Source organism: Gymnogyps californianus, chromosome 3 (assembly GCF_018139145.2).
Source record: "Gymnogyps californianus isolate 813 chromosome 3, ASM1813914v2, whole genome shotgun sequence".
NCBI lineage: Eukaryota > Metazoa > Chordata > Aves > Accipitriformes > Cathartidae > Gymnogyps > Gymnogyps californianus.
The window spans coordinates 103,582,852-103,601,389 of NC_059473.1; the positions used below are offsets into that span (position 1 = coordinate 103,582,852).

The 18,538-nt window shown below is 35.8% G+C and overlaps 1 protein-coding gene across 1 annotated transcript in view; it reads left to right on the forward strand.

The window, feature by feature from the left end:
• The window catches only part of CSMD1 (CUB and Sushi multiple domains 1), a 1,238,313-nt gene that overhangs the window by 803,322 nt on the left and 416,453 nt on the right, over positions 1–18,538 (forward strand). Inside the window, 2 exon segments of the mRNA XM_050893357.1 lie at positions 6,697–6,784; positions 14,437–14,561. Of these exon segments, the coding sequence (XP_050749314.1) occupies positions 6,697–6,784; positions 14,437–14,561 (213 nt within the window).

The following is an 18,538-nucleotide window of genomic DNA, read 5'->3' on the forward strand; positions in this document are numbered from 1 at the left end:
ATGATGGAGCATATGGACCATCAACTCATTTTGCTAACAGTAGTTTTCCTGTCTTCTAAAAGCCTGGATGAAATTGTGTGGAAAGATATTATCTAGTGCTCTTTATATTTCTTTGTCCCATTGAAATATATGTATTTTTTGTCATGGTATTTTGGTTGCAGCTATTATTTCTACTCAAATCTGTATTTTCTATCACATCTGTGATCTTACTTAATTATAAGGCAATATCCGTTACTAAGCATCTACTTTCATGTACCCATATAAGTAATGCCCTTGTATCTCATTATTAGGGTTCCAACTTAATACTTTTCATTTATGTCTTTCTGCAAAAGAGATATCGGGGAAAAAAGAAAAAAGGAGTTAAATCCAGTTTCTGTCCTCTAATTTGGTGAAGAGTTCACGAGACAAAACCAACTATCACTTTTTTTAATGTAGTCAAAATTATGTAGACTAAAATTATTAAAATAACTAAGTGTGACTTTTTATGCACATTTTCATGAAAAACAAACAGTTTTGCCCTTCTCTGACCATGTCATAGTTTTTAAAATAAAATCTAAAACAGATGATTTGGTGTATGCAAAGACATTGTTTATAAGCAAGTTTAATCATGACCCTAACTTGCTGCCCTATTATTTGCAGTAAGACACTATCCTGAAATGACTAAAGCTTATGTGCTGCTAAGAAGTGCAACACATGAGAAGTGCCCTAATAAATATCTTTGCAAACAAAAAAAGACCCCATGCTGTATATGCAGTCTGACCATTAAAATTATTCTCAAATTCATTCTTTTATTTTGATCTGGAGAAGTCAAAAACATTGAAAGCTTGAAATTATCCTCAGGATGGGGGTAACTGACATTTTAGAGCAAATGCAGCAAAAGTTATGGCAGAAAATTTCATTCAGTTAATTCTGCCTGTGAATGTGTTTGTGGATTGAAGCTTTTGTGCTCTAAAATCTTTCTTTTCATCCATTAATTTCAACTTTCTAAACTCAAAACAACCCCAGTATATTCAGTTCTTTTATACAATGATAGTCTTTTATACCTTTTCCCCATATATTGTTATGTCAAGACATTAAGTATATACGTCTTTTTTTCTTTTCCAGCGACCACATTATTCATCACTGTGAAACAAGTAATTTCTAGTACACTTGATAAAGAATAATTGAAATGTTTTGGATTCACTTTTGAAACATAATTATTTAATGACCAAAATTATGTCTAGAACTGTTAGGGGTTTTTTTAATATGATTCAACATTTTCAAAAATTAAAATGTAAATAACTGTAAATCTAAGGAGCTTAACAAATGATCAAGATGTGGCTCTAATATATTAATTAGTGCATCTAATATCTTGTTTCATTGACACAGTGTCATTGCACTTATGTGTGACTCCTTGGCTGGGAAGAGGTTGATATTTACATATGTCAACTTTTATTTTCATAATGAAGAGATAAAGTACTCATTCATTGTAAAGTTTTGTTCAGTTTACAAATTTGTCAGTCTGCTCTAGAAAAACTGCCATTTCTTATAATACCTTTCCACAGTGAATTAGGGTCTTTTCTTTTCTCTAGCCTCCACGCAGTATTTGATAAGGCCTTCTTGTAGGTGTTTTTTGCAATTTTTGGTTTAAATTGAAAATTATTCAAAACAAATTGAAGGAATGAGTGTTCCTGGGTTTATGTATTTTTTTTTTTTTAATCCAGACCCTTTCTATAGGTTGGTGATATCACTATGAGAATGAGTAAATGTCCAAACAGACTGCCAAAACTTGTTAAGTTTAAAATTGTAGGTGTTGCAGCCTGAAGCATGAAGACCAAATATTTGTTACTAGCCTAATGGCTACTGAAGAAAGATACACAGTATAATGCATCAATACATAATAATTTTTTGCTTCAAAGTCCAGCCCTTCAAAGCATTTCATCACATGCTTTACACGAGCATGAGTAGATCATTAATGTATATTCAGATTCCAAATGCATGTAAAGCAGGGCAGCTCGCCCAGAGTAGAACTGATATATCAAGGGAGATCTCATGTTGCTTGTCTTGCTGCATGGAACATATGTTGTACCATCCCTTCCTCCTGCCTAATATTGCTCCTTGATTAAAGTTAAACACTTCCCAAATGCTGAGCTAAATTAGGATTATAATGTATCTGCTAATTGTTTATTATAATGATTACAACTTTTTAAAGTCTGATTTCTGTTTACAGTTACTGCCAGTCTTTCTTCTGTACTACTGTGTTAGAATCAGAACATGTGAAACATCTTAAAGGAGTTCTATTCTTACTCCATTATATACCAAGTAAAACAATAAAGATGACCTCCAAAGCTGTGGAAACTCTAGTCTGCATGATCCCAGTCGAGAAAACGGAAGAAATCATGTTGATTCATTCTCAGTCAGTAAAGAAAGAATAGATTTTTTTATCAAACAGAAATTTAAATCACCAGTCTTAACCATAAAGTTTGTATATAGACTGAAAAGCTGTCTATCACATTAATGAACTCACAGCGTCTCTTCAACTATTTCTGCAGAAAGGCCTGAGAATACTTGAGTTTTGCATGGCATGTTGAGAAGTTCCAGAGTTAAGTTGCGTCCACTGAGAATGCTCTGTCTCTGTACTACAGACATGTCTGGTGGTTGAAGCATCTTTGATGTTCTCAAACCCTCTGTTAAAAAAAGAGAAAGGCAGAGTTCTGTTAGACTCTACAATAACTAAATTTTAAAAAAATACCAACCTGACTAGAATCTTTCCTCACTGTTCTCCCTACCCTGTGACTTCAAATACTTTTTCTGATGTTAGTCTCATGGAACACACACCGTTTTCTCTAGCTGACGGTTCCTTGAAGAACTGTGTGCAGCTGGGATACAGTGTGAAGAATTATCTATGTAAAGCAATATCTTACTTTGATATTTGCCAGTATTATATACTCTTAAACTTCTTCTTAAAACAGAGAGTGTATACTGAGAATGTACTAAGAATATATTGAGAGAGGATGGTATTATTTAGACTGGTCCTAAATTTATTTGTCATAAATACAGGTTTATAAATATTTAGTTTATATTCACAATACAGAAGAACATTGTTAGTACTTTAAGATAAATGCTACTAATTAGGGCATAGCTGTGCCAAAGTTTCTGCATAATTGGTATTTATTTCTAAGTTTTGCAAACTTTAAATAGGAAAATTACCTTCCATTTTCCTTAATATCTTCATTATTTTGAAATTTTAAAATTCTAAAATGAAAATTGAGATGATAGTTAAAATACAGATAGTCTGTGAATGAGTTTTGAAAGTAAAGAGAAGCAATTTAAGTTTGATATCATAAAGAAGGAAAAATCAGAAGAAAGATGCAAAAAGCATGAAACACTTTATAACACCCTAGGTAAATGAAACTTTATACAGCATCATTTTGAAAGAGTACAAACAGGTGAGACATGGGTCTTTCAAGGGCGTACAAAAGTCTTTTTCTTTAAAGGTAAAACAGTGAAAGATTGGGCATGTGACTGGATGAATAGTAGATGACATGTCTAAGAGATGCTTTCAGAAAGAGACTGCAAAGTTTAAACATATTCCAGAAGTGAGATATGCAAATCAAAGATGATACTTTCTCCTCCCACATGTTATGAATCTCAGTAGCAGTGGATAATACTTCATAGCAGTGGATAAAGGGGAAATCTGACAGGATTGAAACAGGAAGATAAAAGTCTCTGACAGAGATTCACATGAGCATCTTTTAATCTATTTTCAGTCTAAATAATAACAAATGTTGGAGCTAAAAAAAATCTTAAAATCTTAAAATCTAATTTTTAGGTAAATTCCAAAATACTGGCAGGTAAAGGTTTTAAGCATATTAACATGTAAAAGTATATACATATATTTATAAATGCACTAAAGTCCCTGGTGTCCCTGAACCACTAAAGATAACAAATGGTTTCACTAATTTGAGAAATTTGTTCCTTTTTTCCCATCTGGAAAGATAAAATCAGACAGGCTTTTTTTACAGGTATTGGATTTATTTTGTTATGACAGCATGTCATGCAACCACCTTCTGTGAAAAAACACTTGACAGTTCATTGGGGAAAGTAGAAGCTAAAACCTGGGCCGTGTTTAACAAGGCCCGTACACATCCAGGAAGATGTGCCGAGTTCCAGACATATGATATGCTCTGTTTCAAGAGACAGTATTTCTCTGGGTAAACGATAGCCTGAATCACCCTTCCTTGATATTGGAGTGAGAGTGTGTTGACAGAGGAAGGTAGTGGCTGAGAAGAAAATTTTGCAAAGGTCATCATCCATCTGGGGAGATCACTTCATTCGGTGCTATGAGTAAGGTCTCAGTCAACATTTACTGGTGTCCCATCAAAATACTTATGCATTTTGTATGCATGTCTGTAAAAGGAGGTAGCTTCACTGCAATGTGTTTGTGCTTAAAACATGATAGCAAAGGCAGTGTTCTCCACCTTGTATTACAGTTGTTACCGTAAGGTTCAAGTTTAGTAAACTTGGTATGTCGAATAACCATATTGGTCATATCACTTATTTTCGTGTTTTGGTGATTCAATTGAACCTCACAATTGAACCTCACCTCCACTAACATAGCTACACTTCTGTGCTAAAAGTAGTACATACTTGATTTTTTTTTCCCCTGAAAAAATGGAAGAAATGTTAGTAGGAAAATTATGTATTTTAAGGAACATCAGTGTACAAGCAGGCTGCTTTTCTAGTAAGATCAGGTTTTGAATATAACATCATTTCAATGCTGACACTTCCCAAGAAACTTCAAAATTAAATTCTCAGAATAAAATACATGTTTACTAACTAGTATAAACTTGTTCTGAAAGCCTTTATTCACACACACAAAGATCTTTATCAATTTAAGTAGTATTAGTGAAATTAGTAGGATTGGGCTCTTGGTCTGGAGTGTTTTCAAGATGGTGAGCTCCAGATGCTATACTTTTGTCCAGCTGAACTGGATTTTTACTCACGCTTGGGTTTTTTTATTTATCAGGAAATAAATTTTTAAGTAAAACATCATATTTTTAATTGTGTCTGCAAAAACATTTCTGAGATCATCATAATCTTTCTTCACCTAGTGTAAAGAAAGATTTCTGGGACAAACAGTATACAATACAATAAGTAGTGTTAAAAAGATGTGGAGAAAGAGATTATTCCTTTCCTATATTTTGAAAACATTCTATATGCCAAAATAAAAAAAGAGTGCGGACAAATGTTGAAATATACTGTAATTGTTGTGGTTTCTCTATTTTAAGAAGAATCTATGCTCAGGTCAAGCATTTTGGTACTTACAAGTACTTTGTCTTAGTTATATTTTTGTAGTCCTGTAATGCAGTTTTTTATTTCTTTAAATCTTCTCCTGTAAAACTTCGGATTTCTATATAAATTGATTGTCCCTGATGCTGCCAAAACAGACATAAAGATCTATAGCTCTTGCCATCTGATTGTATGTGTCTGGCTTGTCACCACTCTTTTTGCCACTGTATTCAGTTTGAAAGCATATCACTGTGTGGGAAAACCAGCCACTTTTTACATCTAATCTCTCATCACCTTTCAGCTGTAATGCTGTCATCTGTAATCCACTCAGGCTTGTGTAATTTATTTTGTGCAGCTAAAATATTCCCACTAACTTTTTTTTATTCAGGAAGAATGTTCTGCCCTGCCCTTAAGGGTTTCCCCAAAATCTTTTAAGATGAAAAATGTGATCCACAAATTTCTAGTAGCTCTATTCTTCTGTGGAGGAAACAGAAAGACATGAGGCCTGTAACTATGCATGGACACATATGTGCGTATGTGCAGGATAGAAAGCACATGTATATTCAGGTTTTCTGTATATTCACAGTGCTGTGCTCTGTTACTTTATGTCTTTTCTTTATGATTAAAGACTTTTAATTCCACATATTCCTTAAATACCTTTTTATAAATGAAGAAGAAAAAAAGTGAAAATTGAATGTTCAAATTGTTTTGAGTTTTGAAAGGACTATAAGTTTATATATTTATATACCTAGTATTATTTAAATATCTGACAGTGTGGAGGGAGAAAGAATGGAGGACAAAAGGAATGGAACAATATAAGATATCTTCTTTTTCTATTCCTACCTGAAAGCACAAAATAGAGATTTTGAGCCTCGTTTGCATGAGCACATATTCAGCTGGTTACAAATGCATTGCTCTGTGGGGTTTCCAGTATATTTCTGAGATGAACTTTATCTTCATAAAAATATTTCTGTATTACAGTTGGGCTCTTGGCTTTTGTCTATTTCAAGTCTTATTATGGACAGAAGCTTAAATGAGATTTTATTTTCTTACACTATCTTAATCTTACAACCATGTGTTGTGAATATTTCAGAAGGTGACTTCACGAAACGTTGTTTTCCCTGTCTGAGAAAAGCTGTGGATCCTAGTATAGCCACAAAAACATGACTGACCATGGGAAATCAATCATTCATTTTCCCACAGAAGCAAGACATCTTTTTTAATCACAACCCAAGAAAATAAACAATACACCCACAAAATCAATTATATGGGGCTTCTTTTTGGTAATAATTTATACTGTTTCAAGAAAAAATTATGAATATGCATATGGTTAAATTCAGACCATGGAAGTTAATGTATGGGAAAAGTGAAGAATCATCTTTACAGCTGCATGTCTGAATTTTCTTTTTTTCCTTTACTTTGCAGTGACCCAGGGTGGGGATGCAATTGCATCTGATACATGTCCTGATCCTGGAATTCCTGAAAATGGGAAAAGGGTGGGCTCTGACTTCAGGTAGGCACATTTAATTTTCTATATGACCAAGAGGAAGGTATTTCCTGTTACATGTATACAGAGCATGCAACTACAGATATGTATAGTTTCCCTAGTTTTAAATGTGTTGAGTCTCTGTCAAAATAGCTCCAGTCCGTTGCATATCTTGAATTGTTTCTGCTTGTTTCTTTTTTAAATCAATGCATTTTAAGTAGGAATTTTAAAGCATAATAATCTTGTCTGTGTAGGAAAGGCAGAACTCTCTGGGCAGCATAGAAGAAGCAGCAGAGAGAATTGTCTGTTTTCCCACTATATAAAAGTTGTTAAAAAGCTTGGGAAACATGGCAAATTCAGTGTCTGAGGCTGTGATGAAAGCCATCTCCTTGCTTTTTTTGTTTTCAGCTTTTGTTATATTCATTAAAAAAAGAAGACAAGGTCAAATGGACCCTTATGGAGAAAGGGGGAAGATTGCTTTCTCCCTATTGGGGAAAAAAAGCAGAGACTTCAAGGTGTGGCAGAGAAGAGGGTCAAAGGAAGGAGATGGGAGCCTCCAGCTCATGCAGAGATTTATAAATTGCTCATCAGGGAATGGACGGCCAGACCTAAGAGTAAATGGAAAGGAAAACTTCATGGGAATTAGAAGGAATTGTGCAAAGTTCCCTGCAACTCCAGAAAGCAAGCTAATCAAACCTGGCTCCTGAATCAAGGCTCTTCCAAGCTAGGGCATAACTGACAGGAAAAATAATTTTAAAATCTATTCTATTTGTGACTGACCTACTCTTTTTGGATTTTTCTCTATTTACCTTCAAAGGAGTTTGAGAGCTCATAAACAACTCCAACATTAAGAGAATCAGTTATATGCAAAGTCATGATTTCATTAGCAACAGGGCAGCAGTTAAATGTGTTTTTAAAAAATAATGAAGTGAAATAAGCTTTTCAGTAAATAGGCTAGAGAGAGACAAGCTGTCCGGAAGATGTTTGCTGTTATCCTATTCTATATATTCTTATTCAGCTTGGCAGATACAGCTGCTGCAAGCAAAATTGTATGATACAAAAATACAATATGCACTTGCTGTCCAAAGGTCTGCTGTTTTAGGAAAACAAATGTAATTTTTATCTAGGTCTTTATTAACACTTGATGTATTGAGGAGAGAAACGTCAGTTGGTAGATGACTAGGTAAAAATGGGATACTAAAATATAACTCTTTCTCAAGATGTATTAAAGTGTCTGCGTGTATTCATCCAAGGGATACCTGTATACTTCCACTGTTATTTTGGAGAGTATTTTATTTCACTATTTGTGCAGGTATGCCTCAGTTTCCCTCCTCTGCTTGAGTCTCTCCTCATAGCCATCAAGGGTGCAGAGCATACCTCTTCTTCTGAATTCCTCCAAATCAAATACTTAGTTGAAAGAATTAAGGGCAACATCTAGGATCACTCTGTTATTAGTGGAGAGAGAAAAACACCTCTGGAAAGAGTTAACCCCATAGCCTAAATGTTTAATGGAAAATAGCATGAATTTATACCTGAAAGGGCCTTTCTCATTCCATTAGCTATAGATACCAGAGTAAGTTCAGCAGATGGGGATGGTGAGGGAGCCTGAGCACATGACATATAACAAGAGGCTGAGAGTTCTGGGTTTGCTCAGCCTTAAGAGAATCTGAAGGACCTTGTTGGTGTCCACAGCTCCTAAACAGGAGAGTGTAGAGAAGAGAAAGCCAGACTCTTCTCAGAGGTGGACAGTGACAGGACTAGAGGCAGTGAACATAAGGTGGAACATGGTAAATTACTACCAGATTCAGGATTAAAAATAAATAATTAATGTTTTTACTATAAGGATGGTCAAACACTGGAGCAAGCTTCTGAGAGAGTTTGTGGGTTCTCCATCCAAGGAGGCATTCAGAGCTCACCTGAACAGGGCCCCAAGCCCTCTGTTCCAACTGGACTTGCTTGGAGTGGGGCATTGGACTAGATGACATCCTCTTCCAATCTAATTTATTCTGTGAATCTATGAATCTCGTACAAATTTTATGTATTCATGACACACTGTGGGCCAAGCAGACTCTCATCTAGTTATGGTCCAAGTCAGTGGCATATGAACAACTGTTAAGAAACAACAGCAGGTCTAAGAGCACTGGGAAGCTGGAAGAGGGTAAGAGAGATAATTACTTCTTTTCCCCTCTAAGCTGTAGTCTGTAATTTGAAAGAGAAAGGGATCTACAAATAATTTTGGTGAAACAGGTCCAAAGATGCAAATGTGTGAGCCCCAACATGGGAGAGCGCAACAATAAAATTCCCAGCAGTGCACGGAAATATCAAGAAGAGGGAAAGCCCAAAAGAACCTTAAAGCTCAAAGTATATTTTAAGATCTCTGAGGGAATCTAATGTCAAGAAACCTTGCAAAACATAAATAACTACATTTTGAACACAGTCTCTTATGAATGAATGTGGGTTAAAGGTATCTTAAATGTCTGGAGCTTACTTATGAGCAATGCTTACTCAATTGACAGAGCAAGGTTATTCCCCTACTTTCTTTACCCCATTCAGCCTCTGATAATATTTTCATTTCACCTAATCTATCTTACTGTTCATGGGGATAAATGAATGCATAAGGCGTTGCATGTCCTGGTTTTGGCTGGGATAGAGTTAATTTTCTTCCTAGTAGCTGGTACAGTGATGTGTTTTGGATTTAGTGTGAGAATGACGTTGATAACACACTGATGGTTTAGTTGTTGCTAAGTAGCGCTTATCTTAAGCCAAGGATTTTTCAGTTTCCCGTGCTCTGCCAGCAAGCAGGTGTGCAAGAAGCTGGGAGGGAGCATAGCCGGGGCAGCTGACCTGAACTAGCCAAAGGGGTATTCCATACCATAGAACGTCATGCCCAGTATATAAACAGGGGGGAGTTGGGCGAGAGGGGTGGATTGCTGCTCAGGCATCAGTCAGCAGGTGGTGAGCAGTGTGCATCGCTTGTCTTTTCTTGGGTGTTATTTCTCTTTTTTTTTGTTATATTCCTTTTCATTACAATTATTATAATTATATTATTATTATTGTTATTATTATATTTTCTTTTACTTTAGCTGTTAGACAGTTTTTATTTCAACCCATGAGTTTTACTGCTTTTTTTTGATTCTCTTCCTCATCCCACTGGGAGGGGGGAGGAGTGAGCAAGCGGCTGTGTGGTGCTTAGTTGTTGGCTGGGGTTAAACCACGACATAGCACAAGTAACATCATATAAGATATGATAAATTAAACATTAATATACTTTGATCACTTATGATTTGTGTGCATGTTTTGGGCCTCCAATTCTGAATATTATTTGAGGGAAACAACAAAATTTTATTTTCCTCCTAAACCTTACTTGTTATCTGAAAACTGATTATGCAACAGCAACTGTTTTTCATGTACTGTAAACTTCCTTTTTTATATTTATTTAAAACATATCTTAGCTATCTTAAAGTTAGCTATCTGTGTCTAGCTTGACATTTAAATAGAGAATTTGGCTGGAATTTAGTTTTTCTTTCTCTGAAAAGACAAATCGAGCTCTTCCATAAGAGAAGGGAAAATAATATTTGCTGTTGCTTGCATTTCTCCAATGTAGTGAAAATACTGTGGAGACTAAAAGAAAGGCAATGTTTTTTCTTTTCTAAGAGGCAAGTATAGACACCAGAAGGAGCTATTGTTCTTGTCAGGAGAATGACAACTGTGGATATTAATCTGAACTAAACCATGTGAAAATGCACATTATTCAAAATCTTTTCCAGTCTACTGAAAGACATGTTGTGAGTGGGATTGATGGAAAGGCAGAGGGTTTATTTTCAAGACAGCCTGAGACCGAACTGATTCAGTGATGACAAGTTCTTTGAAAAGGGTTTCATCGTTTTCAGCATAATAATGGCATTCATTCTAATATCATAAAGCAAACAAAAAGGTATTGAAACCTTAACCTTTTCATTCTGTCCTCCTGCCACCTTTTTACTGTGTTCAGTTCAGGAAGTAGGGGAGGTGATCTTCAGTGACTTAAAAAAAATCCAGTGAATATTTGGATTCATTTTGGGGGAGAAATGGCAACTCAGACTTTGCTAGATGAATGAGAATATAATCAGAACATAATCAATACAATTTTGGGGTCAATATCACATTTTATTTTTATGTGAGATCTCAAAACAGTAGATTGTTTAAACGAAATCTAAAATGGATATAAACAATAACATTTCAGCTCTCCTTAAATATTATATGGTATGTGTGGTACTGTGAAAATGCAATCATTTTCCACAGTTCCACTGACACTTGTAACCAAAATAGCTTTTAAATTTTCAAATCAGCTTTTTAAAATTAAATGAATTTTCTTATGCTTAGTGTTTCTTACAGAATTTTTTTCTTTTTAAAAAATGGCTTCTTTCAGTCAAATTCTAGCCTTCTTTATAAAAGCACAAATTTTGCTTTGATACAGTTCAAATTTAAAATAGAACAAGAAAAAAGAGGAAATTGATTTCTTCCCCCTGTTGAAAGTTTACATAGAGAATTAACAAAACAAAACACTTCCAGTGCCCACAGATTTGCCCAGTGACTAGGGAGGTAAAGATGAGAAGAAAAGAAATTAAAAACATCCATTGTTAACAATTGGAAATTAAGTGAAGTAATAAGTTCCTTTGAAATCACAGATCAAAAAAGTTAAAATACGGCTTTAAAAGGATGCCCCCTTTTTTAATGGAAAAATGTCAAGCAGAATCAATGGAGAGACTCAGCAATTTGGACGTTGCTTAGAGGATAAGGACTTTTATTGTAGACTGTGTGGCCCAGGTGCGTCCCCTCCCCTAAGATGCTTATTTAGATAGATCTGATTGTCTGGAAACAGAAAATACTCTACTGACTCAGCTCATATAAGATTTCTCAGTATCCACTGTTCTCTTAAACATCTAAAGTTACATGGTTTGATTCAGATATCTGCAATGTATGTATTATGTAACAACTATACATATACACATATTTCATTATTAACCAGTTACTTCCACAAACTTTTAATTTCCTTCACATATATTATAGTGTGACAGTCCGTACCTCCATTTGGCAGTACTTAGAACTTTTCAATACTTTTTTCCTTTTTTTTGTGAGCCTCGACAGAATTAAAATTACATTAAAATTATTTTCTTGAAAGTATCAGTTGTCAGACTCATGGCATAAACCTGATTTCTCACAATAGGTGCTTTGAAAAGGATGGATCTTAACTGATATTAAAGCAGATGTAGTGTATATTGTAGCCACACATAAACCATGTCCAGAACTATCTCAGTCAGTCTGGCAAAACCTATGACTGTTCTTCTGTAGCCTACCTGAAGTTTAATTAGAATTCTTGAAATGACTTTCAAAAGATTGTACTTGTTGATGCCTATAGCTGACATTCAGGTTTCTCTCCACCTCAAATTCTAACACTAAGGAGCTTTTGAGTACTTTGTGTTCCTATCTTGCTCTTTAATTTGATGTTTTTGCTAGATTTTTAGTTTGTTTTTAATATGTTGTAGTCAGCATATTTATTTTGTGTCACTTAGTTTGTGATCAAACGTTTCAAAAGATGATACCCACTGTGTAAAATATATGACGTTCACATTATTAGTCCTTAGATACAAGCTATTTCCAGAGCTTTGGAAAAAAATACAATATACTGTATAGAATAATAGTGAAATGAATTTAATCATCCTAAGTGTATAGATTAGTGTGTAACATTTTATGTATCCATTAATTTTTTTTTTAATATTGCTGTCAGGATGAAAACCTAGTCTAAACATGAAATCCTTCACTTACTGCATCAGACATCAGAATATTTGTATTCCTCCTGGGTTTTTTTTCCCTCCTTTCTTTCTTAGGAGGGAATAATCAGGTGTGTTAAATTATAAATTGCAATTGCAGACATCCAATAATTATAAATTTCATTTCACTCTAATTTTTTGTATGTGCACAGTTTTGTAATTCTCCTTACATGTCTTGATAGTAGCAAACTTCACAGAAATGTTGAAGCTTTCATGTTTGTTCACACATCATTATACTTTTGGGAAAGTCTTTATCCAATAGGATTTTTAAATACTTCAATTCTCAAGTTACATTTATCACAACTAGGTAACTGGTTGGTTTTTCCCTGTTTCCATAGAACAAATTTTCAAAGCTCATAATTTTAGAAAATATGAGAACATGCATTTAAAAAATAGGTGTTTAGGGCATTAAAATGTCAGATTAATTAATCATAATATTTTCTTTACCAATAAGAGAAACTAATTGTTTATTAATTTGAGGTAGTTATTTGGAATCATGCTTGGTCTATTTTTCTGAGGGTTTTAAGAATGTTCTGAGGGATAGTAGATTATGACAAATATAAAATAAATACCATTTTAGAAAATTGTATTACTCTTCAAGGATTTAATGCATTTCCCATGAACTACTGAATGAAAGGGCCAATATTTTCCCTACCCTTCTGATTTTTTCACATTTAACAGCTCAAGAACCAAGTGTTAAGAAAAGTAGTTTTTAAAGCTTTCCTAGATTTGGAGCATCACATTCAAATTTTAAAATTAAAAAAAAAACAAAAAAAAAGAAAAAGGAACCTGTTAAAGTTTTGTGAAAGAACTATAGAAGTACATCATAATAATGATAAACAATATAGTTTATCTTTGTGAGATCCTCTGAGAAACTAATAGAATACTTGTTCTTGAACAGTAGGAATGAGCTGGACATTAGTGAATGAGATTATTTGCTGTTCTGCACAGCACAGTTTTAACCACTGAGCTTTCTGACTACCATCTAGCAATCCCCTGGTGTTTAGGACTCAATGACTTAGACCAAACTGAGAAATCTGCTTTATCAAGATCACTTAGTTCACAACATGGGATTATCAGATACAGACTTAAAAGTGCAAGAAAGCTAACAACAAAACCGGTTGATTATGATGGGGAACAAAGAATGTCACAGATAACAAATGGAAGCAGAAATGTAAATACTGTTTAGGAAAGCTCTCTTTGAGATACACAGTAACTATATACAGTTTTTTAATTCTTCATAAATATTGGTCAGCATTGTTCAGAAAGAAATTATTTATTAAAAAAATAGAAGAATAAAGTTATAAATCATTCCAAAGAGACACATTTCAAAGTTACAAGTGTAACAGTCAAATTTCAGTCCTAATAAAAGTTATCATTTAGCATAATTTTTAACAGGAAATTTCAACAAGGTCAGGAATATTTAATAAATTATTACAATTTACTGACATTAATGTTTCCTGGTTGTACATGTTGACAAATTACTATATCTAACTGCTTATTCTCTCGTTTAAGAGAATATGGAGAGGTTGAAATTATTCATGAAGTAAATTTTGTTGCCTGAAAGAATGGTGATTATATATTTTCTTAAAAAATATATCTTTCTATGGATTCATTGAAGTCATAGTTTAAAGGATCAAACTTAGTATCACAATTGCTTTATATGCCTGGCCTTACTTCTTTAAACTAAATAGTAGGCCTGTTTCCTATAGTAAGTTGTTTTTTATGAATATAGTAATGATGGAGTAAAATTTCCCACCTTAATTTCTTTGTTTGGACCTAGAAATATCATTTGGTGACACATTTATTTGGGGAGGTTGATATTTAAAATATATGTTAATTCTTTCCTTCCTCCCATTTTTCTCCTAGGGTGGGTGCAAGTGTACAGTTTTCCTGTGAAGATAATTATGTGCTGCAAGGTTCTAAGAGCATCACTTGTCAGAGAGTAACAGATACACTGGCTGCCTGGAGTGACCACAGGCCAATTTGCAGAGGTAGGTGCTATTCTTTGGAATTTTTCCTGAAGTTTGGAAGAGTAATTTATAATTTCTGGTTAGAAATGCAATGAAATGATATTCAAAACAAAGCAAAAAACCATATATATATATAATTTATATATCATATATATGTGTGTGTGTGTGTGTGTGTATATATGATTATATGTATCCAAAGATCTTTCTGTAGCTTGAAGCACACAAGCAAAGATGCAGAAACAGTATCAATTTAGGGAGCTAATTTCCTTTTAATAGTTTTCATTTCACTTAATCTTCTTTTTGTCATGTTAAACATATGGTGGTGGGTTGACCCTGGCTGGATGCCAGGTGCCCACCAAAGCCACTCTATCACTCCCCTCCTCAGCTGGATAAGGGAGAGAAAATATAACGAAAGGCTCACGGGTTGAGATAAGGACAGGGACATCCCTCAGCAATTACCGTCATGGGCAAAACAGACTCGACTTGGGGAAAAAAATTAATTTAATTTATTACCAGTCAAATCAGAGTAGGATAATGAGAAGTAAAATCAAATCTTAAAAACACCTTCCCCCTCACCCCTCCCTTCTTCCCAGGCTTAACTTTACTCCCAATTTTCTCTACCTCCTCCCCCCCGAGCGGCACAGGGGGACAGGGAATGGGGGTTTGGGTCAGTTCATCACATGTTGTCTCTGCTGCTGCTTCCTCCTCAGGGGGAGGACTCCTCACACTCTTCCCCTGCTCCAGCGTGGGGTCCCTCCCACAGGAGACAGTCCTTCATGAACTTCTCCAACGTGAGTCCTTCCCACGGGCTGCAGTTCTTCACGAACTGCTCCAGCATGGGTCCCTTCCACGGGGTGCAGTCCTTCAGGAACAGACTGCTCCAGCATGGTTCCCCCACAGGGTCACAAGTTCTGCCAGCAAACCTGCTCCAGCGTGGGCTCCTCTCTCCGTGGGTCCACAGGTCCTGCCAGGAGCCTGCTCCAGCGTGGGCTTCCCATGGGGTCACAGCCTCCTTCAGGCACCCACCTGCTCCAGCATGGGGTCCTCCACGGGCTGCAGGTGGATATCTGCTCCACCATGGACCTCCATGGGCTGCAGGGGGACAGCCTGCCTCACCATGGTCTTCACCATGGGCTGCAGGGGAATCTCTGCTCTGGCACCTGGAGCACCTCCTCCCCCTCCTTCTTCCCTGACCTTGGTGTCTGCAGAGTTGTTCCTCTCACATCTTCTCACTCCTCTCTCCAGCTGCAATTGCTGTTGCACAGCAAATTTTCCTCCCTTCTTAAATATGCTATCACAGAGGTGCTACTGCCATTGCTGATGGGCTCAGCCTTGGCCAGTGGCGGGTCCATCTTGGAGCTGGCCGGCCTTGGCTCTAGCGGACATAGGGGAAGCTTCTAGCAGCTTCTCACAGAAGCACCCCTGTAGCCCCCCACTACCAAAACCATGCAAACCCGATACACATATTTTGAGTAGAACTAGTTAGTTAGGTTTAGGTTAAACTTTTCTAATTAAATTCCTAAATAGGAGCTCCTCACAGTCATATTGTGTTCCTGTCCCAGATATTTACATAGTCCTAATTTTTTGGTAAATTCCCTTCTCTTTCACCTATTTTGCTCAACCTTACAAATGACCTAACCTTCTGACTTCTTTTCTAAATATTTTCTCATTATGGTCTGAACCAATGAATAAGTTCCTCCCCTTGCTTTTAAGGAGGAGGGGGGAGGTGGCTTTTTGTTTGTTTGTATGTTTTTCCATTGCAATCTAATATCTGTAATAAAAGCACAGAAAAATATGTAAATGCTGTCAAAGTACTCCAGAAGTGAGGTATATAGGAAAAATAAAGAGTATATATCTATGTACAGAATTTTTCCTTTTTCTCAGTAGAAAAATTAATTTGGGTTGCACATTTGGATGGTACATGTTACTGAAAGTCTTAACCCTAGAAATGTGCGTGCCCTGTGTCCTCCTAGAACCAGACAACCTAGCCAGGACAGGCACTGGAAAACAAGAAAAACCACCGCCATTAATTTAAAAGAAAAAAAAAGAAAAAAAAATCATACAAATTGTTTGATATACTATATTTGTCATTTCGAGGTAGATCAAAAAGATACTTCTTGTAGTCACAAAATCTTATGCTGAATGCCAGTTACCAGGGCAGCAAATGACAGAGAGACTCTGGAGGGAAGGATTTGCAACACCTGGACCTAAACTTTTGCTTGCTCAAGAATGAGCTAAAGCATAATCTCAATTAAAAACTCATACACTTAGAACAAAAGGTTTCATTACGTAGTTATTTCATAATACCAAAAGAAAAATATTTGTCTCCTGTTGCCAGAATAGATTTTTCAACTTGTATAATTACGTATGTGATATACTTGTTAATTATGCTTTCTTCATTAAAGAGTGTAAACAGTTGTGGTGAGTTGACCCCAGCCAGCAGCTAAACACCCGCCCAGCCACTCACTCACTCAGCCCCGGTGGGATAGGGGAGAGAACTGGCAGAGCAAAAGCTGAAAACTCGTGGGTGGACATCAAGACAGTTTAATAAATGAAGCAAAGCTGTGCATGCAACCAAAACAAAATAAGGATTTTATTCACTACTTCCAGTTAGTGGGCAGATATTTAGCCGTTTTCTGGAAAGCAGGGCCTCAGCACAAGTGATGCTTACTTGGGAAGACAAACCTATAACTGTGAACATGCCCACTTCTTCCTCTTTTCCTTGAGCTTTTATCGCTGACCATGTTGTCATATGGTATGGAATATCCTTTTGGCCAGTTGGCGTCAGCTGTCCCGGCTGTGTCCCCTCCCAACTTCTTGCCCACCCCCAGCCTACTTGCTGTCGGGACAGTGTGAGAAACAGAGAAGGCCTTGATGTTGTGCAAGCACTGCTCAGCAATAGCCAAAACACTGGTGTGTTATCAACAATATTCTAGTTACAGATCTAAACCACAGCACCATACAAGCTGGGAAGAAAGTTAACTCCATTCCAGTCAGATCTAATAAAAAAGTCTATAAAGACAGCTCTTGGATAAATTATTACAAGCTGTATTTAACATGGGTAAATATTACATAGGCAAATCCATGTAAAGACTGGACAATCTAAAACATAGTAAAAAAGAAATAAATAAAAATCATACCTCCTACTCTTCCCAGAGCAGCATAGCAACTGTGATTTATAAGTGTCTCTTGAGCTTAGTGTGTCTGCAGCTCAGTGTATTTAAATGAAAAATCTAAACATACCCTCTCAGTACTTGGTTTCACACTACTGCAGAATAACATGTCCACGCAACTCCACTGTTCCCTCTTGTTTGGTGGGTTTTTTTAATCTCTTGAATTTATTCTTGTTTGCTAATACATTGCAGAAATGAGCTAAAGTAATCTATGCATGGTAAAAGTAATGCTCAGCAGAAAGGGGCTATTTGCTGCTGAATTATCTGTGTGTTATTACTAGTGTTTGCTGTTCCTTCCAATTCATTATCTGCAAATATCTCTATTATGCTTTACTCCCTCCAGTAAACTAACAAAATAGGATAAATTAGTCCTATACTTCCATTAAAACCTCAGTTGGAAAAACAAGTTACTTTCCTCAAACATACTTCCAAAATTGGAGCTAAAATTTCACAACAGTCTGACAGTCAAGTCAGCCAGTCTCTAAAAGTTACTGGGTTTTTTTTCTAAACAGAGATAAACATTGTTTAGGCTGAATGGTGTATAATTCTGGTTCAATATTACGATGTTGCATGTTTGTGGATGGTGAGAAGTGAAAGATACAAATTTTATTTGTAGTCCATATTATTCCCAATCTGTTTACTGACCTTCAAGATGCCAGTGTTCATGGTGCTTATACCAAGCATTTAATAATAAAATAGACAATACAAAGAACTGTTAATCACATTTTCTAAATGATCATCAACTTAAAGTGGAAAAGCTGATAAACTACATGCAGCTACTGCGGGCTTAATGACTTCAAGCCTATGAGACTTACTGAAGAAGCT